This window comes from Phyllostomus hastatus, unplaced genomic scaffold, assembly GCF_019186645.2.
Source record: "Phyllostomus hastatus isolate PE091 unplaced genomic scaffold, TTU_PhHast_1.1 phas_scaffold_345, whole genome shotgun sequence".
NCBI lineage: Eukaryota > Metazoa > Chordata > Mammalia > Chiroptera > Phyllostomidae > Phyllostomus > Phyllostomus hastatus.
The window spans coordinates 17046290-17072636 of NW_025334024.1; the positions used below are offsets into that span (position 1 = coordinate 17046290).

At 36.4% G+C, this 26347-nt stretch overlaps 1 protein-coding gene across 5 annotated transcripts in view; it reads right to left on the reverse strand.

Moving 5' to 3' along the window:
• The window catches only part of NFATC3 (nuclear factor of activated T cells 3), a 102170-nt gene that overhangs the window by 53577 nt on the left and 22246 nt on the right, over window positions 1-26347 (reverse strand). For 4 of the 5 annotated variants that reach the window (XM_045818891.1, XM_045818893.1, XM_045818892.1 and 1 more), the window contains exons 2-3: window positions 11450-12587; window positions 8972-9134 (exon numbers count right to left, since the gene is read on the reverse strand). In XM_045818891.1, coding sequence (XP_045674847.1) covers window positions 8972-9134; window positions 11450-12587 — 1301 coding nt within the window. Of the gene's footprint in view, window positions 1-8971; window positions 9135-11449; window positions 12588-18106; window positions 18135-26347 lie in introns of those variants that run through there. The other variant, XM_045818894.1, reaches the window with a different exon arrangement.

Here is a 26347-nt window from a genome sequence, read left to right on the forward strand (position 1 = left end):
CACCCTCTCCAACATTTGTTTGTTGATTTATTGATGATAGTCATTCTGACAGGTGTGAGGTGATCTCTCATTGTGGTTTTACTTTGCATTTCTCTGATAAATAGTGACAGTGAGCATCTTTTATGTCTATTGGCCATCTGTAAGTACTCTTTGGAGAAGGGTCTATTCAGGTTCTTTTCTCATTTTTTTAATGAGATTTTTTGTGTGTGTTGAGTTGTGTAAGTTCTTTATCAATTTTGGGTATTAACCTCTTATCAGATACATCACTGACGATGACAAATATCTAGATCAACAAAAATTTTGCAAAGTCTTTTTTAAGTACTGTGGAGAACACAGAAGAAATGCTGATTCTGTAATCCAGGAGACCCTGACCATCGGGACCAGACCTAAAAACTTAGGTGTGTGGGAAGGTCCTCCAATAGGCTATTAAAATCACAAACACTTTTAGATTTTCTACTTTTAGTGAAAAATCACAGACATTTTTAGTAGTCTAAAAAATCCTGTTCCATGTTACTAACTTAGAATTTCAACAGACTTAATAAGCTGGGCTACTTGACTTTTTTTGGTACCCTTCACTGTTGCTGAGGTCAAGATGACTCTACAGGATTGATAATGGGGATGACCAGGAGGTACTAGAGATAAAAATAGTGACCACAAAAAGGAGACAATTGAAAAAAAGAGCCTGAAGAAGTACAGAACTTAGAAAATAGAACTCAGGGAGATTCCCATGTCCAGTCTGATAGTTGAGTAGCACCTCTTTAAACCACCGTTCTGTAGATAACTGTAAACTGAAACAAATATAAAGAATGACTTAAAAGCATGGAGAGCAACCAAAGTAAGCAGATACTAGAAGCAAATTGGCACATGTAAGGAAAGAATAACAATAGGTGTGTTTCCTGTTTTTAAGGCTTTGAATGAGAGAAAGCCACAATCTATAACTTACACAGTGGCTGAAACTCCCACAGAAAATCTACAGCCTGAAGGGTTTAAAGAACTGAGAACAGAGTCTGGGAGTTAAAAAACAAAACAAAACAAAACAAAAAAACGGTTTATATCTTCTGGAAAGTAAAACAGAAATCCCAGAAAGGAGACAACCAGAGATGGGAGCTCCAATTATAGATATAAACTCTAATCAATCCTTTGGCTTACCTTGTAAACCATTTATGAACAAGATAGATCCCAAGCAGACTAAGGCAAAAACAACTAAAATGAGATTATGAGCTGCCACCAACCACATGTTAGGTTTTGAAGATTGACTCCAAGTAAAGTATTTGCTAAAACAAACAAACGAAAAATCAACATTCCTTGGGAGTATACATGAGTATGTATGTATATGATTTGTTTTGATGTTGCTGAGTTGTAGGGGTTCTTTATACATACTGAACATTAATCCCTTATTGATAGGTGATTTGAAAATATTATCTCCCATTCTATAGGTTGTCTTTTCACTTTCTTGGTAGTCCTTTGAGGCACAAAATTTTAAATTTTGATGGAATCTAATATGTCTACTTTTTTCTTTTGTTGCCTGTACTTTTGGTGTCAAACCAAATCCAATGTCAAGAAAATTTTCTTCTAAGAGTTTTATAGTTTTAGCTCTTTGATCCATTTTGAGTTAAGTTTTATATAAATATGTGAGGTAAAGGTCAATGACATTATTTTGCATGTGGGTATCCAATTTTCCCAGTACCATTTGTTAAAAAGACTGTCCTTGAACTATTGACTGGTCTTGGTACCCTGACAAAAATGAACTGACCATATATTATACATGAAGGCTTATTTCTAGGCTTTTATCCTATTCCACTGCTCTGTCTTTATGAGAGTACCATACTGTTTTAAATACTGTAGCTTTGTAGTAAGTTACAAGTCAGGATCAGTGAGTCCTCCAACTTATTCTTTTTCAGGATTGTTTTGGTTATTCCAGGCCCTCTGCAATTCCATGTGAATGTGAGGATATGTTTTTCCATTCTGCAAGAAAGATGTCAGAATTTTGATAGGTATTGCATTGAATCTATAGGTTACTTTGAAGATTATTGATACTTTATCAATATTATATCTTCGTATATTTGAACATGGAATGCATATTTATTTTTATGTATATTTAGGTTATTTGTATTTATTTCCACTTATTTTTATTTCTTTCAGCAATATTTATAGTTCTCAGCATACAAGTCTTACACCTCCTTGGTTAAACTTATTCCTAATTGTTTATTTTAAATGCTATTGCTTTGTTTTTAAAAAGATCTTATTTATTCATTTCCAGAGAGAGGGGGAGGGAGAGAGAAACAAGGAGAGAAACACCAATGTGCAAGAGAAACATAAATAGGTTGCCTCTTACAACTCCCAACTGGGGACCTGGCACACAACCCAGGCATGTGCCCTGACAGAGAATCAAATCTGAGATCTTTCAGTTCACAGGCTGGCACTCCACTGAGCCACAACAGCCAGGGCAAAACTGCTTTCTTAATTTCTTCAAGTTGTTCGTCACTGGTATCTAGAAAAACAACTGCTAAGTATGTGTAGATCTTCAAAACCCTAAAATTTTGCTGAACTGATTTATTAGCTTTAGTTGCTTTCTTCTGGATTATTTGGAATTTTCTATGTACAAAAATATGTCATCTGTGAATAGAGATAGTTTTACCTCTTCCTTTCCAATCTGGATGCCTTTTATTTATTTTTATTGCCTAATAGCTCTGGCTAGAACTCCTAGCACAAAAGCTGAATAGCAGTGGTAAAACTGGGCAACCTTGTCTTGTTCTTGAACTTAAGGACTTAAGGGTAAAGCTTTCAGTCTTCCAATGTAAGTATGATGTTGGCTGTGAGCTTTTCATAAATAACCTTAATCATGTTAGGGAATTTCCCTTTCCTTTAATTTGTTGGGGTTTTTTGTTTTTGATTTTTTAATGAAAGACCATTAAATTTGTAAAAGCCTTTCCTGTGTCAACTGAGATGATCATGTCATTTTTATTCCTTCATTCCATTAATAAGATATATTACATCATTTGATTTGAATATGTTGAATCACCTTTTTCATTTCTGGGGTAAATCTTACTTGGTCATTTACATAATCCTTTTATAACATGCTGTTGGATTGGATTTAGTTTCCTAGTATTTGTTGAGAATTTTTCTGTTTATATTCATTAGGGATATTGGTCTGTAGTTTTCTCTTCTTGTATCTTTGTACTTATCATTATCCTTTCAATTTAAAACAAATTTCCATGTCTATGTTAAAATTCCTCCATCTCTTCACATACGTAGCCCACCTTTTCTACCAGATGATTTAGCACTTTATCATTGTTACATTAAATTATCTTTCTCATAACTCCAAATAGATATAGTTAGACCCTGCATCTGCTTCTATTGTTTTCTTTTTATTGTGGGTGACACTTTCGTTTGTGTGGCTATATTGTTTAACACATACAAGACATTTTGTATAAAAGAACTCTAAAGACTGAAGTAGAAAACCTTCTCCTCCAGAAGAAGGCATGCTACTTCATCAGGCCATAGTCTTTTTTGAGGCGGCTTTATTGCAGTTTTGGTTGGATTCCTCTGTTTTGAGATGGTAGTTTCCTGGCTCTTAGTGGAGGTCTTAGAAGCTTCGTAGAGATCTCTCCCCACTCCTACTCTTGGCCCCAAATGTATCCAAGAAAAAGATTTTTCTCTGTGGCTGTTTTAATACATTAATGTATTAATATATTTAAAAAGCAAGGGAACTATGGAATAATATGGGTTTATTAAAATAAATCCATTTTTCAGTAAGCATAGTGGAGGAGGTATCCAGCTCTTCAAGGCAGTGCTGATGGAGTTTCTGCTGCCCAGCCCCAAGAACCGTCAGTAGAAGCTGTGGTCATGAATCACCGTGCCAGTGATGATTTCACTATACCAGTACTAGGTAGGGTGGCTAGACAGAGTTCCACGCCATGTAGCTTCCAAGCCTGAGATTTATGAGCTCCCTTTAAAAAAATTTCTTTCCCTGCCAAAAAATTTTTCTCTTCTGTTTGTTGTGCTATGGTTTATAAAGTATCCTGACATGTGATATCAAATATAGAGTGCCTACTACAGTGTCTGGCATGTAGTTAGTAATAAATAAATGTTAGCCATTAGTATGCATTCATGATTCTAAGCATAGAATCAATAAGGGTTTCAAGTGTGTATAAGGATTTTAATTCTATGTGGTTCTTCAGGTGAATGCTTTATTCCTTCCCTGCTGGCCCAACCCTGGCTTCATAGTGGATTTTGTAACCAAGCAACATCATAATTTATTGATGTATCCTCCTCTACCCAGGAAAGGACATGAAGACTTTTGCCTATTATCAGATAATATAATTTACCCAGGATGGTTTTTAGTCCTGTAACATTTATAGAGAAGCAATTAAAGCCTGGACCATTGCAATAGCCTTATAACGGCTCTCCCTGTTTTCACTTTTGCTTCCCTACAGCCTATTCTCTGTCCATGAGTCAGAATAAACTCAAAGTATTAACCAAAAAATTTCAATCCCCTGTTCAGAACTATCTAATGGCTTCTTTCCACACTCAGAACTAAATTCAAATGCCCTGTAATGATTTACAAGACCTATGTGATCTAGGACCTGGCTAACTTGTTGCCTTACCTTATCCTACCCTATTGCTTACACACTCTGTTCTGGCCATCCTGGCCTTATTGCATGAACCATCCAAGCTCATTCCTAACCTCAGGGCCTTCACACTTAATATTTTATTCCTCTGGAATATTCTTCCCTCTTTTCCTCACATCACCTTACTCCTTCAGCTCTACACTCAAAGGTCAGCTCCTCAGAGAACTCCACCCTGTCTAAAATACTGTATCTCTGTCCTCTTATCCTGTTTTACTATTTAGTACTGATCACTAAAAAAAGTGTATTATATATTATCTGTCTTCCACAGTACCATGCAAGTTCCAAAAAGGCAAAAATGTTCTCTTGGTCACCACTCCACCCCTTCCCTCTTTTTATTGAGGATCTATTATGGAAATAACCCACACTGAATGTTATTGCTTCAGCCAGTATTATACAGGTGGCTCATAATAAAGAACAAAGTGGTATGTAGTAAACTTTAAGAAGTTAGTGACCTGGCTGGCGTAGGTCAGTGGATTGAGCCCGGGCTGCGAACCAAAGCATCGCAGGTTTGATTCCCAGTCAGGGCACATGCCTGGGTTGCAGGCCACAGCCCCCAGCAACCGCACATTGATGTTTCTCTCTCTCTCTCTCTTTCTCCCTCCCTTCCCTCTCTAAAAATAAAAATAAATAAATAAATAAATAAAATCTTAAAAAAAAAAAAAAAAAAGAAGTTAGTGAAGTCCTGGCTGGTGTGGCTCAGTGGATTGAGTGCTGGTCTGCAAACCAAAGGGTCACCAGTTCGGTTCCTGGTTGGGGTACACGCCTGGGTTGCAGGCCAAGTCCCTGGTGGGGGGTGCATGAGAGGAAACCACACACTGATGTTTCTCTCCATTTCTCCATCCCTTCCTCTCTCTATGTAAGTAAATAAAATCTTTTTTAAAAGAAAAAGAAATTAGTTAAGACACTAAAAAGGCAGGCATTTTTATACGTAATATAAGATGTATGAAAATAGATGATAAAAAGCAATTAAAATTCTAAGGAGAGAAAAGATAGAATTATGGAAACCAACTAAGAAGCTGAAGCACTAAAATCATGCAAACTCGAAGTTTAAACTAGGATGGAAGTAAGAACACAAATAGAAAATAGGAATGGAAAAAGGTGAATGCAATAAATCTTTCCTATGAGATCCTAGAGATCTTTGTAACTGACTACACATAAAATAAAGACAAAAACAGAGAAGTTAGAAGTTCTGAGCTTCAATATCCAGAAAAATGGTGGTATCACTAGCAAATTTAAAGAAAAAAAGGAAAAGTCGCTGATTTAGGCTTGGGAGGGAGAAAGGGTAATGTTTTCAATGTTAGTCATGCTATATTCAAGTTAGCAGTGAGACATCTAGGTGAAAACGTGAGGCTATATAATATGTACATTCTTTCAGCCCAGTCACAGCATTACTGCATAACAAACATGATGCTTTGCTATCTAATTAGATAAAATAATGCACAGTCTATTGTGTCTTGAAAGAATGACATTTGAAATTTACTTTCGTCTTCTTGTTTTGACATGATGAGTACGCACTGTGAAAGTTCCAGTATAATGAACAGACAGCAAGTGTCGGAGAAGATGTGATGAAAAGGGAATCCTTGTGCACTGTTGGTGGGAATGCAGATTGGTGCACCCACTGTGGAAAGCAGTATGGAGTTACCTCAACAAATTAAAATGGAACTGCCTTATGACCCAGTGATTCTACTTCTAGGAATTTATCTGAAAAAAAAAAAAAAAAAAACCCTAAACACTAATTTGAAGGAATATATGCACCCCTATTGTAAATAATTGCAGCATTATTTACAATAGCCGAGATTTAGAAGCAGCCCAAGCGTCCATCATTAGATGAGTGGATTAAAAAGCTGTTACTTGGACTTTAAAACAAAAAAAGGAAATCTTACCCTTTGCAACAGCATGGATGGACCTGGGAAGCATCATGCTAAGTGAAATAAGCCAGTCAGAGAAAGACAAGTACCATATGATTTCACTCCTATGTGGAGTCTAATGAATAAAATGAACTGCTGCTGTGCAGCCTGGTTCCTAACAGGTCATGGACTGGTACCAGCCACTGCATCCCATCCCATTTTTAGAGAAGCATTATGTTGCAGGCAATAAACAAATTATTGCTACTGTTAACACTACTCTCTAAAAACATCTAGTATCAGTACACTTCTCTTCACACCACCCTCTGCTTCACAGAAGTAAGCGAGCCAAGTTGTGTTTATGTATTGTTTCCATAGCAAAAGTCTGTGCCTGCTTAATTTAACTAAAGCTGGAGGGTTAAAGACTGAAGGACACTATAGGACAGACCAGAGCAACTTCAATAAGAAGTTCTATTATCAGTTCTGCTAAATGACTTGGTGGGGGGAGGAGATCTGAATATATTAGAAACATGACAACACATTGTAGAGATACTAAAAATACAAAATTAAATCTAATATAAATCTCTTTAAATGAAAAATGTGCACGTAACAGTATCCTATTAAAAAACCATCATCTGGAACTGGATCTTAGTGTACAATAAAATACAAAGTCTAAAAATAAAAATAAATCACAATCCCTATTTTTAAAATTTCAGTAATTTTGGGGATAAGACTCAAATATTATGCCTTAATAACACTTATCACTGTACAATAAAGTATATGTACAGTTTTATGCAATTTTTCCCATGTGCAGATTCAAGTAACCACCGTTATCAGTCAAGGTACAGAATTTTTCCACCACCACAAAAGAATGTTCTTGTGCTACCCCTTTATATTCTCAACCTTCAACCTACCCCTGTTCCCTGGCAACTGCTCGTCTAGTCTCCATCTATACAGGTTGGCCACTTTCAGAACAGTTTTTTTAAGAACCTGACACACTATCTTCCAAAATGGCTATGCCACTTTACATTCCCAAGAGCAGTTTATGAGGGATCCACTTTCTTGGCATCCTTGTCAGTAATTAGTACTATCACTCCATTTTATGTTAACTGTTTTAGTAAGCATGTAGTGACATCTCACTGTGGTTTTAATTTGCATTTTTTAAATTTTTAAAAAAGATTTGATTTATTTATTTCTCAGAGAGAGGGGAAATGAGAAAGAAAGAGAAGGAGAGACACATCGATCAGTTGCCTCTCACACACCCCCAAATGGGGGCCTGGCCCACAACCAAGGCATGTGCCCTGACAGGGAATCAAACCAGCGACCTTTGGTTTGCAGGCTGGCGCCCAATTCAGTGAGCCTTACCAGCTAGGGCTTGCATTTTTCTAATGGCTAATAATGTAAACAATCTTTTCACATGCTTAACTGATCATCTTTCTCCTCCCTAGTAAAATGTTTATTCGTGTCTTTTGCCATTTTCTATCTTAATTGCTTTCTAACGTTGAGAGTTCTTTATATATTCCCCCATATATATAATATATAAAATGTTGTTTTGAGGGTTCTTTATATATTCTACATATCAAGATCTAGAACAACAAGATCAGAAAATTATTTAGAATGTTAATCAAATTTTAACTATTGCTTGTTTCAGAGTATTTTAGATTTTTGGTAATTTATTGTTTTATTATTTCTACTTTTCTGTATTACCTGGTATGTATTCTATTTATAAACATACTTATGAGTAATATATTGCTTTATTCTATTTTCTGTATTATATGGATTTTAAATGAGCATGCATTATATTTATAAACATCTATTTTTTTTAAAATAAGAAAAACAACTATTTGATCATTATAATCTTTTTTCCCCAGCTGGAGAGTCAGTCCAGAAAAAATATTTTTTTTTTATTTTTTATTTTAATTGCTGTTCAAGTACAGTTTTCTGCCTTTTACCTCCAGAAATACCTTTTTCTTAAAGATTTTATTTATTTACTTTTTAGAGAGGGGAAGGGAGGAAGAAAGAGGGAGAGAAACATCAAAGTGCAAGAGATACACTGATCAGTTGCTTTTCGCATGCTCCCAGTTGGGGGCCTGGCATGTGCCCTAACTAGTAATTGAACCAGCGACCTTTTGGTTCACAGGCCATCACTCAATCCACATAGCCACAGCAGCCAGGGCAAGAATATCTTTTAGCCTATCAAGAAAAACTCAGTGTGAAGTGGGGAGGGTTGGGTGGGTGGGCTGGATTGGGAGTAAAAGGGAGAAAACTGTACTTGAACGATGATTAAAATAAAATAAATAAATAAAAATAAAAATTAAAAAAGAAAAAAGAAAAACTCAGTGTGGAAGTGCTGCCTTATCAACAAGGACACAAAACCTCAATAGATGCTTTCTGGCCTTTAATTTTCTCTTTCCAGGCTCAGTAGTACCTAACTGGATAGACTTCATCATTAACAGATGCATAGTTTCTTCAAAACATGCCCCCAAACTCTCATACCTTCACAACAGGGTGTCCACCAGTAGATGCTTTTACTGCTCCTCGGCTACCTTCAGTTTCATAATGGGCTCGATGATGAGTTTTAGGTTGCACTTCTATTTTCAGTTCACATTGTCCAAAATGAGTAGGTAAAGGCCAGTCTAGCGGAGGTAACGAAGATGTGCTATAAACAAAACACACAAAGATGCATTTCACCATACTATTATTGCCAAGCAGTGATTCAAATCACTTCTTTGCCAGCACCAACACTTCTTCCTGTGGTCTTGAAAACAAAAAATTCTAAAATAAAAATGCACTTAGTAAGTTATAACACTATATGGTAGGTACTCAAGAAGTAATTCTTTAACCTGAAGAATAAAATAAATTTTATCAACTTTTTTGGTTTTCTGTATTTTTAAAAAAGGACAAATTCTAACACTTGTAAAACTGCAACTGCTTCTCAACTATGTGTATATAATTACAAAAATAATCAAAATAATAATATTTTGATTTCTTAAAGCAAAAATGCAGATCTCTGTGTATGTATACCAGTATCTCTCCAAGGACCCAAAGGCCCCTCCCTATGTCTCAGGAAACTGTCTTCCTCCCTGGTATGAGGCTACAGAACTCAGTCTACGGTACATGTTGCTCTCCCCACTCCCCCCCATTGCTCTTTACCCTATCTCTCTGAAATATTGCTTATAGTTAGCAATATATTGCAATTTGAGGTAAAAATTTAATTTTAGTAATACTTAGCTTAAAAAATATTAGGCCTATCACGGCAGCATCTCTAAATGTCAATTTCAGAGAAACATGTCAAATGATCAGTAAGATAATTTCAAGAGCTTAAAGGGCTACAGGTTCACTTAGATATATTAACACTGAACATATGAAATTAGAAAAGAAACAACTTACGTATCTACAGGTCAAATATTAATGAACCCAAAGCTAGAAAGATTTTCATTAAACAGCATTATCTTCTCAGTAATGCAGGAAAAAAAAAAGACCATTTTAAGGTCTTTTATACCTTCTAAAATGCTAGAATTCCTACTGTGAATTTCTGAATCATTTCACCGATTCCTTCAATGTCCTCATCCTAGCTTTACTAGCCATTATGTAGCTCAATGGTATTAGTTTGTATTAGTCTGAAACAACTCAACTTCATCAACTCTCAGCTACTTTCTGCACCTGTGAAGACTTAAGCGAAGTCCTAAAAAAGATTAAGATAATTTTCAGAAGCAGATGGGCTCAAAGGTATCTTCAACACTATAATTTTACATTATATTTTCTAAAGATGTGGAGCCATAAATAAACATTCATACTAATGAAAAAGCCTTTTTTAAAATATAAACAAAAAGTAAAAAAGTAAACAGATGCAACTCTATGTAGTGATTTACTACATGGTAAAGTTGTCTTTTCTAATCAATTTTATTTATTTATTTTTCATTGTTGTTCCATTTCAGTTGTTCTAATCAATTTTATACTACATAGATTCTATAAATGGAACTGTGATGACTGATAAGCCCTTTGGAAAATGAAGTCATTACACTGTTCTTCAGCCCTTAGCTACAAGATTCTATATAAATATGTGTATATATATAAAATTTATAAATATAATATACTACTATAAATATTTATAATATGTATACCATACATGTTACATATATATATTATAAAAATATATTAGAAACTTTATTAGAAAAAATGTGAACATTAGATTTTCATTATTTTTTAATTACTTTAGAGTGGGATAAGGCTTTAAATATAACACAAAACCCAAAAGCCATAAAGGAAAACACAAATTTGAATACATAAAAATTAAAACTTCCTCTACACACTAAAAAAATTTACAAGCTTATAAAAAGACAATTTGTAAAAAAAAAAAAAAAGCCACTTGCCACAAATATGAAAAGGCAAATTTCATTTGTATCTTGAGGTCTTAAAAATATAAAAAGCCTATTATTCCCAGCTAGTTACATTAGTAATTTAATTCACACTATAATTCATCATTTACAAAAGCTTTTTTAGATAAGAAAATTCCTGCTAGCCCTGGCCAAGTACCTGAGTTGGTTAGAGTATTGTCCCAATACTCCAAGGTTGCGGGTTCCATCCCCAGTCAGGGCACATGCAAGAATCAACCAGTGAATGTATAACTAAGTAGGACAACAAATCAGTATTTCTCTTTCTCTCTCTTCCTTCCTCTCTCTAAAAATCAGTAAGTACAAAAACAAAAAAAAATTCCTTCTGGAAATTCTTAAATGTACTTTGTTATTATCTACAATTCATTATCTACACTTTAAAAATTATAACTTTAGCCTACCTAAAGATACTTTTAAGACCCAAAGGAAAATATATAGACTTAAAGTTATTTGTCTGGGAGAAATTTAAAAAAGAGAGAGGAGGAAAAATGTTCAAACCATTTCATATAGATAATGTAGTTTTACATGCTAGCAATAACCCGTAAGTATGAATGACAAGGCAGCCATTTCATCAACTCACCGAAATATAGGGGTGTGGCCAGGCTTGGGTTTGCTCCAGGTAAAGTGTGAAGGAACTGAAAGAAACTGGTCACCAGATGAGTCTTTCTTTAAAGGATACTGAGATCCAAGGCCATCATCTATTGAAGTCTCCCGAGATGGTGATAAACTCCCTTGATCATCTGAACAGAGCTCTAATTTTCCTGGTAGTACAGTAGCTTGATCTTCAGAAGTCTTCCTTGTTTTCAGAGGGATATCAGTCTCTAAATAGTACTGAAATGGTGGAAGAAGGGCAGGACCAAGCCCTGATCCACTTTGGACAGAAGCATTGAGCCAGGTATCTTCTGTTACACTTCCCCTTGGGGAGTGGCCAGGAGAAGGAACAGGTGAGTGATGGGGTGAAAGGGATCCAGCATAACAAACCTCGGCACTAGAGTGCCGCCGTTTCCCACAGGGGGAAGTAGGCCTTGATGAGGGTCCTGAAGCTGGTCTGGGACTCAGCCAATTCTCATCAGTGACACTAGATCTAGGAGAGTGGCAAGGAGATTGCCTGGGTGACAAGGAGTGTCCCAGTCCATACTGTTGATGCCAGGACTCTTCTCCAGGACAGCCCCCTGGGGAGCCACCAGGAGAAGTCAGAGGGGATCCAAGAGTAAATCGGGCAGCAGCTTCATTCAATTCTGAATCCACATCATCATAAATATGTGAAAGAGATTCACAAGATGACGCATCTGAGTACCAGCTCCTAGAAGAGATGCTGCTGGCAGGACTAGGACTAAGGGAAGACTCCCGGTAAGATGGCTCAAGAGGAAGATAGAGATGATCTCTAGAAGGCCTTTCCAAATATTCCTTTTCTGGGTCATTTATATGTAGGGCATCTTCAGGAGCATCTATTTCTTGATGACAGTTAGGAGAGATTGATGTGATCTGAATACTTGGGCACTCAAAGGGTTTGGGACCACCTAATGGGCTGTATTTAGATTCTGGAATCTCACAAGTTCCTTCATAGTTTTTGTGACCTTGGAGCTGAAACGATGGTGACAAAACAGAAGGATGAGACGGTAATCCATGATGGGGTAAGCAAAGTGGTGAGTTTAAAGTAGATGGAGGTGGATCTACATTAAAGATGTAAATGGATGCACAATCATCTGGCTCAAGATCTATGGGGGGGGGCAAAAAAAATCAATAAAACAAGAAATTAGAAAACTTAGATGTATAAATTACTAGGTGAGAAAGTAAATAATAATAATAATCTTGAGAGAAAATAGTGGGACATAAAAGGTACATCATTAGCTCCATTAAAGAGTGGTATGTGTTTTGCTAAATGTTTCTGTAAATATACATACTTATTACATATATATGTAATTATGTATAACTTTTTCTTTTCAAATTTTCTAAAATAAGAATCAGAAAACATTACCTGAAAAAAATGCTTTTATAAAAGAAATAATCATACCTATTAATTCTAAAAATATTCATAATTATAGAATGATATAATTTAATCATACAAATTCAGTCTCATCTAGGGTCTATAGGTTGAAGCAAGGTAAAGGATAAAACCAAGTCTTTGAAAGGTTTTTAGTTTTAAGTAAATTCATTTATTTTTAAAGATTTTATTTATTTTTAGGCAGAGGGGAAGGGAGAGAGGGAGAGAAACATTAATGTGTGGTTGCTTCTCTCACACTCCCCTGCCCCATCAGGAGCCTGGCCTGAAACCCAGGCAATGTGCCCTGACTGAATTGAACCAGCGACCCTTTGGTTCACAGGTCAGTGCTCAAACCACTGAGCTACACTAGCCAGGGCTACTCACTAAATTTATTAATGAAAAGGATTACTGAATCATCTCAAGACTCCTAGAATCTTGTTTGCCTCTGCCATTTAACTGTGAGATCTTAGTCAAATCACTTAATCTCTCCAAGGCCTTAGTTTCCTTGCAGTAAAATTCAAAACTTTTTGTTGTTGTTGTTAAGGGAATTGCTATGATTAACAATAGCAGCTTTTTCTTCCACAGTCACACTATCAAGAATTCATACTCTGGTCATCGTAGACCAGGTAATGAAAGCTCCACGATGCCACTGGATCATTTACCTCAACTAGAAAATAATTCATCAGGACCTTAACTTATGATTGGTTGTTCAAGTAATCCTAATAAGGACAGAACTTTCAAAATGCACCCCTTGCTGGAGTATTTACACTAAACAACTCCTGCCAAATTACCAATCGAGAGTGTCTGCAGCAATAAGGGCATTCTGCAACTTCACTTTTAGGGAGAAGTGATTATTATCTATTTTCACAGAGCTCTAGTACAAGGTACTGGTTGAACACCTTCACATTTTCCTAAGAGGTCCTCACTGGGAAACCAAAGACAAAATTGTTCATAGATGCAACAGAGATAAACACAAACTTTTAGCCTCTTCTCAAAAGTACTCAAGATCACATTGTTTCATTACCTCAGTAGCCCAGAAAGTAACCCACATCTTTAGTTAGACTCCTGGTGTTGCTGATATTAGCCAGCACACACCCTACAATTTAACCATTTAACTCTTTCCATAAGTTCTAGCTAGAATCTAGAGCTTTTAACATGTTGTGTGGTTAGTGAACATATTCAATAGAGTTTTTACATGTATTACAACAACAAAACAAAAAAAACCCATCTCCGTATTTTAAACTCTGGCTCTGCCAGTCCATAGCTGTGTGAACTTGGACAAGTTATTTAATCTGCTTGAACCTCAGATTTACGAGGCTGTTTTTTCTATTAAACTGGAAGGAGTTGAGTAGAGTATTACCTAAAACACACAGAACCATTTTTAAGACAAGCACCTAACACAATGACTAAGTGTTAGTGGAAACTCAATACAAGTCAATTACCCTGGCTTTTCCTTTTTAAAATTTAAGATGGGCCCCTGGTTGGTGTGGCTCAATGGACTGAGCACCAACCTGCACACCAAAAAGTCACTGGTTCAGTTCCCGCTCAGGACACATGCCTGGGTTGTAGGCCAGGTCCCCAGTTGGGGGCATGTGAAAGGCAACCGAATGATGTTTCTCTCCCTCTCTCCCTCCATCAATGTTTCTCTCCTTCTCTTTCTCCTTCTCTCCCTCCTTGTCTCTCTAAAAAATAAATAAAATCTTAAAAAAAAAAAAGGAACATGAACATCCCAGAACCCCCCCACTTTGTTTCTCTTCTAGGTCATTACCTTTCCATCAAGAATAACAATATACTGACTTCTACGTCTAGATTTATTTTGCCTGTATAACATACAACTTTGTCTTTCAATATTTTTTTTTACTTTTTACTGAATTTATTGGGGTGAAATTGATCAATGAAATTATTCAGGTATACTGTATACTGTATTGTATGTTAACCACTGTCTTTCAATATTTTTTTTATATTTAATTGAGCTTTATAAAGTTTCTACACAATTTTCAACCCAAGTGTCCATCAAAAGATGAGTAGATAAAAAAGTTACGGTGCATATATACAAGGGAATATTACTCAGCCATAAAAAAGAATGGACTCTTACCATTTGCAACAACATGGATGGACCTAGGAGGTATTATGCTTAGTAAAATAAGTCAGTCACAGACAGACAAATACCACATGGTTTACTTATATGTGGAATCTAAAAATAAATAAAACTGAAACAGACTCATTGACAGAAAAAGACTGATAGTTACCAGAGGGGCGGGGGGGGGAGCTGGGGACTGGGTGAAAAAGGTGAAGAGATTAAGAGGTGCCTAATTGGTAGTTACAAAATAGTCATGGGGATACACAATAAAGTATAGGGAATATAGTCAATAATACTGTAAGAACTACGTAGGGTGCTGGAAATATCAGGGGAAACCCTCTATAAAGTATGACTGTCTAGCCACTATACCGTACTCTTGAAACTAATACAAAATAATATTGTAAGTAAACTATACCTGAAAAATAAAATTTGAAGTCACTTATCATAGTTATTTCCTACATTTTAGTTTATAAATAATATAGCATTGACCATCTCTGTATGAAAGGCTTTATGTCTCCCTTTGTTGTTGTTGTTCTTTGGGGATCATTTTATTTATGTCTTATTTTGAATTAGCCTCCAAGGATAAATTCCTAAGGGTGGGGTTACTAAATCACAGGACGCACACATTTTCAGCACCCCTACTATGTAGAGACATTTGTTTTAAAAGACTTATTTTAATTTGTAACATTGGAAGGACATGAGTATCATCAGTTTTACTTTGGTTTCTCCCAATAGGATGCTATTTTTAATTTTAGTGTAATTTAGGAGTAAAATGGCTCTGTATAAAATATGATATTTCTATGCTGCAAAGAACAGAAAAATCAACTCAAAGTAGCTGGAAGTAGGGGAGAGTACTTACCATCCAATGCAGGGTCTGGCACAAATAATGCCCTTTTATTACAAAATCATAAGCATGTAATTCTGTAACATAACAATATCCCACTCAAGCACGCCACATGACATTTTAGGTGAAATGTTCCAATTGCTGTCCATCTCATGCAAGACATTCACATACCCTACCAACCACACTTGAGAACGCATTACTTCAGCCAGACCCTGTATAGTAAGAGTCCAAAGGTAGGACAGCTCCAGAATTGGTTATTTTATAAGTTCGATAAGGTCATCAAGAAAACATTTTCTTTCTATATCCCCATTATGCCACTTTTGAGGGTGCTAAGTTTGTGCTGTTCACTTTTCAACCATATATGTGTATTTTGTCCTAAACCAGAAGCAATGTGATCATTTAACAAATATTTCTGAGCAGCCACTATATAGATGTTATGCTCTAGACACTGAAAACACAACAGAATACAAAACAAAGCCCCCATCCTCACAGAACTTACATTCTAGTAACGTATGTTGGGTGGTGATATATAATACCGGGTTGGCCAAAAAGTTCATTTAGTTCTTTTCTATACAATAGCTCTAGTAGTGCTTACTTGTCTTTAACTTCATTTGAAACAATTTTGTTAGATTATATTGTGACAGCTGTCATATCAGTGTACATTTAAGAAAAACATCAAAATTGGTGAATTTTGGGGTAGCTATTTTAATACTGAAGATAGAAGAAAATATACAACATTTTTGGTGTATCATGCTTTTTATTTCAAGAAAGGTAAAAATACAACTGAAACGCAAAAAAGATTTGTGCAGTGTATGGAGAAGGTACTGTGACTGATCAAACATGTGAAAAGTGGTTTGCAAAGTTTCTTGGTACTACTGACATTTTGGCCAAATAATTCTTTGCGGTGGGACTGTCTTATGCATTGGAAGATGTTCAGCAGCACCCTTAGCCTCTACCCACTAGAAGCCAATAGTAGGAGAGAGCCAACATAGTCAAAATATCCAAATCAATAAAGTCATTGGTGAAAATAAAAAATGTGTCTTTATTTTACAGAAAAAACTAAATGGACTTTTTAGCTAACCCAACAAAAGGAAAAATAAAATAGGGTGAGGAGAACAGAGTGAGAAAATGAGAGAAAGTTAATTTAGATAGGGAGATCTGGAAAGGGTTCTTTCTCCAATATTTGAGGAGATACCAAAAGGATATTTGGAACTGAGCTATATAGAATCTAGGGAAAGAACAGTGAAGGTATAAGATACAGTGAGTGCAAAGGTCTGAAGATGGACTATTTCGGGAGTATATGATAAAAAGCAAGAAAGCCAGTGGGAACAGAACTGAGGAGTTTGAATGAGAAGGGATGGGGTGGGAGGGATGACAGTAATTAGTCAAGTATCCTAGAGACCAGTAGAATGGCTGGTTTGTATTGGGAGATGAGAACCCACTGGAGGGTTCTAAGCAAGGAGTGTCATGATCTGATATTCATTTAAATAAAAGACTACTGCAATGATCCAGGTACAAAATAATGGGGCATGGGACCTGGGTGGTGATGGTGTGTAAAAAAAGAAAAGCAGTAACAAGTGAGATTTTTTTTTATTAAGGGAGAGCTGAAAACTCACTGATGAATTGGATGTGAGCAAGGGAAGAGTCAGGCTGACACCAAGGTTTTGGACCTGAGCTATTATTCTAAGAACTGCATTTCTAGCTCTGGCCAGGTGTCTCAGTTGGTTGGAGAGTCACCCCATATACCAAAGGTTGTAGGTTCAATTCCTGGTCAGATCACATTCCTAGGTTGAAGGTATGATCCTCACTCATGATGTGTATGGGAAGCAGCCAATCAATTTCTCTTTCTCTCTCTTTTTCTGTCCCTCCCTTTCTACCTCCCCCACACCCTCTTAAGTCAATAAACCTATCCTGAGGTGAGGATTAAAAAAAAAAAACAAAACAAAACACCTATAGTTCTAATTACTGAAACAAAGAAAGTGAGAGAGATTTAGAAAATATGAAATCAAAAACTCTACTTTGGCCCTGGCTGGCGTAGCTCAGTGGATTGAGCGCAGGCTGGGAACCAAAGTGTCCCAGGTTTGATTCCCAGCCAAGGTACATGCCTGGGTTGCAGGCCATAATCCCCAGCAACCACACATTGATGTTTCTCTCTCTCTCTGTCTGTCTATCTCCCTCCCTTCCCTCTCTAAAAATAAATAAATAAAATCTTTAAAAAAACAAAAACAAAAAACCCTCTACTTTGGCTATGGCCAGTGTGGCTCAGCTGGTTGGCGCATCCTCCCATAAACCAAAAGGCTGCAGGCTCGATCCCAGTCAGGGTACATACCTAGGCTCCCCATTCAATCCCCTGTTGGATCTCCAGTTAGGGCGCATGCAGGAGGCAAGCAACTGATCTCTTTCTCCTCCCACCCCTGTTCCTCTCTCTCTCTAAAAAAAGAGAGAAAAAGTCCTCAGGTGAGAATTTTAAAAATTCTACTTGGAACATACTAAATGTGAGACGCTAATAAGCTTCTCAGGTGGAGATAATCAAGTAGATACTTGTATATATAAAGTCTCAGGTAGGCCATGTAAATTTGAGAGTCATTAATGGATAGAGAATATTTTAAGCCATAAGTTCGAAAGAGATGATTAGGAATGGAGTATAGATAAGGAAGAAGCAGGCAGCTGAGGCACATGGGATCCTGAACTTTAGGGATCAAGGAGACCAAAGAAAAATGAATAAGAAGGGACTGTCAGTGAAACAGCAGAAGAACCAAAAGAGTATGGTATCCCAAAAAACAAGTAAAGAAAGTGCTTATTTACTCAACAACTATTTTTAACACAATTACTATTTTCTAGAAAATGTTCTAGATGCCAAGTATATAAAGAATAAATAAGATATGCATGGTCCCTGCCCTCATGAAGCATACACAAAAACAAATTAAAAGTTATTGAGTACTGCCCTGGCTGGTGTGGCTCAGTGGATTGAGTGCTGGCCTTCGAACCAAAGGGTTGCTGGTTCGATTCCCAGTCAGGGCACAAGCCTGGGTTGCGGGCCAGGTCCCCAGTAGAGGACGCATGAGAAACCACCATACATTGATGTTTCCTTCTCTTTCTTCCTCCCTTTCCCTCTCTGTAAAAATAAATAAAAAATCTTTAAAAAAATTATTGAGTACTACTAAGTGGTAGAAAAGAAACTAAAGGAACCTATTTTACAGAGAGGGTGGCTTTATGAGAAGACAGAATGTAAGCTAACATCTAAAAGATGAAGCAAAGAAAAGTGGGTAGAGAAGGTGATAGCTCCAACACAGGAGGGATAGTATAAGCAAATACTGAATCAAATAAAACTCTGAGGAAGTGAAAGGCCTGATATGTGGCTAAAGCTATGAGCTGAAGGGGGATAAGTAAAAGAAACAAAAACTAGAAAGGTCATGATAAGGAGTTTGAATTTTATTTTAAGTCTAATGGAAGCCATCAAAAAGTTTTAAAAAGGGAATGACATGATCTCTATTATATATAAAATAACTTCAGGCCCTGGCTGGCGTAGCTCAGTGGATTGAGCATGGGCTGTGAACCAAAGTGTCACAGGTTCGATTCCCAGTCAGGGTACATACCTGGGTTGCAGGCCATGACCCCCAGCAACCTCACACTGATGTTTCTCTTTCTCTCTCTCTCGCTCTATTTCCCTCCCTTCCCTCTCTAAAAATAAATAAGTAAAATTTTTTTTAAAAAATAACTTCAACTGTTCTATATCTAGTACCTTGCAAGTCCTGATGTTTATTGGTCCTATAGAAAAATATTTGTTAAAGTTGATCAAAGTATTTCTCCTTATACAATTTATATTAATCCCCAAGTTATATCAAAATCCTCAATCAGAAATTTTTGAACCATGTATTTTCTCAGCAATGTTATCAGTCTGGCTGAATTAGGATAATCGCCAAGAACTTTCTACAACTTAGCTATCACCTATTCAAAAGGTCATTGAACACAGAGAAGTAAGCAGGTCTCTGAACGATCCAATGTACACAATATAAAAGCTCATATTTTCAACTCACAGGAATTTTTATTGGGCCTTCATTCAGACCCTCTGTACACAATTTTAGTGATCCCACATTATCTGCTCATCTAGTCCACAGATTAGAAAGAGGAAATCAGAATGGAGAGAAGATGGTTGCAAAAGAAAAGGCAGTCAGAGTATCTTGGAATCATCCAGAACAACTTGTACTTTAAGAATTCTATCCAACTATGGTTTCTTTACAAATTAAAATTCTCCTTTAAAAATATATAACTTACAAATTTAGTTCATGTTCATTATTTCACAAACAGGATAGTAAGTCTGGGACTAGCCAGAGCAAGTGGGTTTCATTCCTTGGGTCCCACTCACAAAATCAGAATTTAAATTGGCAGATTAAAAAAACTCACCCATCTGGGAGGAGAAGGGTATAAGGAGACTAAATGGTAATGGAAAAAAAAATACAAGATTAAATTTAAAAAAAAAAAACCTTGACCACGTAAGTGCACAACAATGTGACCATACATAAGGCCACTAAACTGTACATTTAAAAATGGTTAAGATGGTCAATTTTCTGTTGTGCATGTTTTATCACCATTTAAAAAAAAAAAACACCTTTTGTAAACTTTAATGATGGTATTAAAGCTGTACACCCCAGGACAGCTTTATCGTGTCTAAGGAGTAATTGTACATACAACTAACCTTTTTTTTAAATTCAGTACAACCCATGAATAATGCAAATGCTTGTTTTCTTTAAAATATAAAGAGAGCCCTAGGCTGCTCGACCTGTACGTTATTGTCATAAAATGCATACTGCCGATACAAAAAAAAAAAAAAAATGCTGGTACCTTAGTGTAAAGGGGAATAGCAACACCCTACCATATTAGCAGTCACTAATTTTTTTCACCACCACGCAGTTGTAGTTAAAAATAAAAATCTAGTTGATAAAGTAGCAAAAATTATTAATTTATTAAACCTCAACATGTTGAGGAAAAAAATGAAGGAGGGAAGGAAACAAAGTCGCCCTAGGAAAAATATACTTTCATTCAAATATAATTATTGTACCAATGCCATTTTAATGTTTGATTGATGCTGAAATCCACACTATTCTCCCAAATAAACTGTAAGTGAAGCAAACATTCTAAATCAGAATGATGTCATTAAGAATTGCAGAGATCAGCCCTGGCTGGCATAGCTCAGTGGATTGAGCTCAGGCTACGAACCAGGCATCACAGGTTCAATTCCCAGTCAGGGCACATGCCTAGGTTGAAGGCCATGGCCCCCAGCAACCACACATTTATGTTTCTCTCTCTCTCTCCCCCTCTCCCTTCTCTCTCTAAAAATAAATAAATAAAATCTTTAAAAAAATAAAAGAATTGTAGAGATCAGAATACAAAATGTGGAAGAATGTTGCTCTATCTTTTCCCCAAGTGTCACCAAAACTCAAGCTCTGAAATTATGTAAGTGGCTACTAAAATTTCACTATGATTGGGGAGAAAATACAGACAACTGTAATTGAACAACAATAAAATAATTTTTTAAAATAAAATATAATAAAATCTCGCTATGATAAAGAGTCCTAGGTCCAGATTCCCAACTCTAGACTTCTCAAATTCATGGCACTTCAGAAATTTGACCATCTGAAGACTTACTTGCTCTGTGTTCCTTCAGCCACCAGGGGGCCCGATGCAAGCATGGCCACCAAGGGGCCCTATGCAAGCATGCAAGTAATCTGGACAACACAACAAGGCAGGGGTTGGCAAAATAAAGGCCAGGGACCAAACATGGCCAATCACCTGTTTTTCCTCCACAGCTAACAGTCACTTCAAATTAGTTGAAAAAAAGGTCAAAATAATACTGTTCTATAACACAAAACGTTGTTAAATTCAAATTCTGGTGTCCACAAATAAAGTTTTAATGGAACATAGCCATATATTTGTATTCATATTGTTGGCCCAGGGGTGTCCAACCTATGGCCCACATGCAGCCTAGGATGGCTGTAAATGTGGCCTGGTACAAAATCGTAAATTTACTTAAAATATTATCAGACTTTTTTGTGATTATGCATTGCAATGTATTTAATGTGTGGCCCAAGACAACTCTTCTTCCAGTGTGATGCCCAAAGGTGGGACACCCCTGGAGAGGTTACTTCGACACAAGTATAGAGCTGAGTAGCTGTGAGAGACATTATTTCCCAATATTACCTGGTACACAAACAAAATGCAGGGACACAGTTCTAACCTGACAGCATTCTGAGTGCATTGCATATCGAGGTATTGCAACATTTTTTTAAACTTATCAGAGTATTACTCAAAACAGGAAAGAGAAAAGTGGACTTCCAACTCAATGTCACACTTTTAAGGCATAGCAGAGTTATTTTGTTACTAAATTTAGATGGCAAAGCATTATGTTTATTGCGCAGTGAATGATGTGGTTGCGCTATAAGAATACCTTATACATCGGTATTAATTATCATATTAAGCATCCACAATACTCTCAAATCACAGGGAAAAAAATCAGAGAAAGCAGAATACCTCATCTCAAAATCACTTCTTCACAAAAAGAAAAAATAAAAACAAGGCTTCAATCACAGAAAGTTTCTGAATGGTTCACTTCTTAGTCAAGCAAAGAATGCCATTTACTGATGGTGATTTATTTAAATTGTGTTTGATTGCAGCAACTGAAGAAACTTGTTCAGAGAAAATAAACTTGTATCAGCCTTTCAGTAAGAGTGGGTGGTTGAAAAACTGAGGACAACAGTAGCTACATCAATGGGGGATTACAAGACAAATGGTTTCAAGCAGTTTTCCTCAACTCCTGATATGTAACCAGATATTACCGATTCTGCACAGTTGTTATTTATTTGAAGAGCCAATGCAGAGTTCAAAGTTTAAAGAATTAGCCCTTTGAATAGTCTACATGAATAATTTCAGGCAAGAAATTTTTCAAAAAAGAAAACAGTAATAGAAACTAAGTGGACTCGGTTAGGATGTGTTATAACCGATACTGGTAAAAAAAATATGTTATAAGAATACTACCAATTGTACAACACCGAAATAGAAAATCTACAAGAAACAGTCTTGCATAAACACACAAATTACCAAAACTGACTCAACAGAAAATCTCTATAGACCAATAGCAAATAAAGAGATCAAATCATAGCCCCAAAATCTCCAAACAAAAAAAGTCCAGCACAAGATGGCTCACTGGTAAATTCTACAAAGATTTAGAGAAGAATTAACAGCAATTCTTTTCAAACTCTCCCAAAGAATAGAGAATACTTCCTAATACACTTTTTGAGGCCAGCATTACCTTCACACCAAAGCAAGATAAAGATTCCACAAGAAAACTAAAGAACACTATCCCTTATGAATACAGACACAAAAATCCTGAGCAAGATACTAGCAAACCAAATCTAATAGCACATTAAAAGGAACAAACGGAATTTACCCCAAGAATGCAAGGGAAGTTCAAAATATAAAAATTACTAGAATGAAGGGGGGCGGGGACACATGATCATCTGAATTGACACAGAAAAAATATTTAACAGAATTCAACAACCTTTCATGATAAAAAATAAATACACAGCAAACTAGCAACAGAAGGAAACTTCCTTAAAATGATCAGTGGTAGTTATAAAAAATGTACAGTTAACATCATACTTAATAGTGAAAAACTGAAAGTTTACCCCCTAAAATCAGGAACAAGACAATGCTAGCTTTCACCACTGTTCTTCAACATTGTACTGGAAAGCCCTAACCAGAGCAATTAGGCAACATAATGAAATAAAAGGCATCCAAATTGTTAAGGAAGAAGTAAAACTATCTCTATTTGCAGATACATACTTCTAAATGTAGAAGGTCTCGCAGAATCCACAAAACACAACTGGAGCTGATAAATGAACTCAGGAAAGTTTCAGGGTAGAAGATCAAACACAAAAAAATGCAGTTGTGCTTCTTCTATACACTAGCAATGAACAATTCAAAAAGGAAATTAAGAAAACAATTCTAGCCCTGGCTGGTGTAGCTCAGTGGATTGAGCATGGGCTGCTAACCCAACAATCTCCAGTTCAATTCCCAGTCAGGGCACATGCCTGGGTTGCGGGCCAGGTCCTCAGTGGGGACCATGTGAGAAGCAACTACACACTGATGTTTCTCTCCCTCTCTTTCTCCCTCCCTTACCCTCTCTCTAAAAATAAATAAATAAAATCTTAAAAAAAAAAGAAAACAATTCTATTTACAATAGCCTCCAAAGGAATACAATACTTAGGAATAAATCTAACCAGGGAAGCAAAAAGAACTTGTACACTAAAAACTACAAAATACTGCTGAAAGAAATTAAAGACCTAAATAAATGATAAGATTTTCATGTTCATTGACTGGAAGTGTTAATATTAACACTGCATATTCCACAAAGCAATCTACAGAGTCAATGCAATCTCTACTAAAATTTCTCTGGCTTTTTCTGCAGAAATGGAAAGACCAATCCTCAAATTTATAAGGAACTGAAAGGGGCCAGGAACAACCAAAATAACATTGAAAACAACAACAACAAAAGACAACTCACACTTAACAATTCAAAATTCACTACAAAGCTACAAAGCAACAGTAATCAAAAGTATGGTACTGGCATAAGGATAGTCATACAGACACTAAAGGAACAGAATTGAGAGTCCAGAAATAAACCCAAAACATCTCTGGCTAATTAATTTTTGACAAAGGTGCTAAGACAATTCAATGGTGGAAAGAATTGTCCCTTCAACAAACAATGCTGGGACATCTGGATTACCATATACAAAAGAATGAAATTGAACCCCCACCTCATACTTAATATAAAAATTAACTCAAAATAGACCAAATGACCTAAATATAAGAGATAAAACCATAATACATTGAATACACAGGTGTATACCTTCATGACCTCAGATATGGCCATGGGATTCTTAGATTAGATACTGAAAGTACAAGCAACAAAAGAAAGACTAGATGAAATGGACTTCATAAAATTAAAACCTTTTGTGCATCAAAAGATATTATCAAAAAAGTGAAGACAGACAACAGTGTGGTGACTGCAGGGGTATGGGGAGGTAGAGGGGATAGGAGGAATAAATGTAAATGATGATGGAAGGAGACTTGACTTGGGGTGGTAGATATGCATGGAACTGTGTACCTGAAACTTGTGTAATTTTTTAAACCAGTGTCACCACAATAAATTCAACATTTAAAAAAGTGGCCCTGACTGGCGTGGTTCAGTGGGTTGGGTGTCGTCCCACAAAGTGAAAGGTCTCCAATTTGGTTCAATTCCTGGTCAGGGCACACGCCTGGGTTGCAGGACAGGTCCCTGGCTGGGGGCTTGTAGGAGGAAACCAATGGATGTTTCTCTCACACAGCAATGTTTCCCTCCCTTTTTGTCACCCTCCCTTTCTCTCTCCCTAAAAATAAATAAAATCTTTTTTAAAAAAAGTAAAGATAACTCAGAGAATGGGAGAAAGTATTTGCAAATCATGTGGGTGATAATATATAATTATCAGAATATATGAAGAACTCTTAGAGCTCAACAACAAAAAGGCAACCCAATTTAAATAATAGGCAAAGGGCCCTGACTGGTATAGCTCAATATGTTGGGTGTTTCCTGAAAACTGAAGGTCGCAGGTTTGACTCCTAGTCAGGGCATATGCCTGGGTTGTGGGCCAGGTCCCTGGTTGGGGGGGTGCAAGAGACAACCAATCCATATTTCTCTCACACATCAATGTTTCTTGCCCTCACTTTCTCCCTCCCTTTCCTCTCTTCCTAAAAAATAAAATAAAATAAATAAATACATAAATAAATAAATCTCTTTAAAAGGTTTTAGAGAGAGGAGAAGGGAGGGAGAAAGAGAAGCAAAGAAACATCGATATGCCTCTTGCATGCCCCCAACTAGGGACCTGGCCCACAACCCAGGCATGTGTCCTAACCAGGAATTGAACAGGTGACCTTTCTATTTGTGGATGACAACTAACCCACTGAGCCACACCAGTCAGAGCAAAATAAATAAAATCTTTTAAAAATATGGGCAAAGGACTTAAATAGACATTTCTCCAAAGAAGACATATGAATTGCCAACAAGCACATGAAGTGATGATCAACATCCCTGGTTGGTCATTAATGAAATGCAAAACACCACCAAAGATACTATTTCACACCCAGTGGATGGCTTTCATTTAAAATACACACAAATACACACACAGAAAATAACAAGAGTTGGTGAGGATGTGGAGAAATAGCAACTCACATACATTAGTGGTGGCAAAATAAAATATGCAGTCACTGTGGAAAACAGTGTGACAATGCCTCAAAAAGCTAACACATAATTACCATAGGACCCAGCAATTCCACCTCTAGGTATATATCCAAGAAAATGCAGACATAGGTCTTCACAGAAAATTGTACACAAATGTTTACAGGAACATTACCCATAATAGCCAAAAGGTACAAACAATCCAAATGTCCATCAATAGACAGATGAGGAAACAAAATATGACATATACATACAATGGATTATACACCCAATAAGAGGAGCAAAATATTGACAGATGTT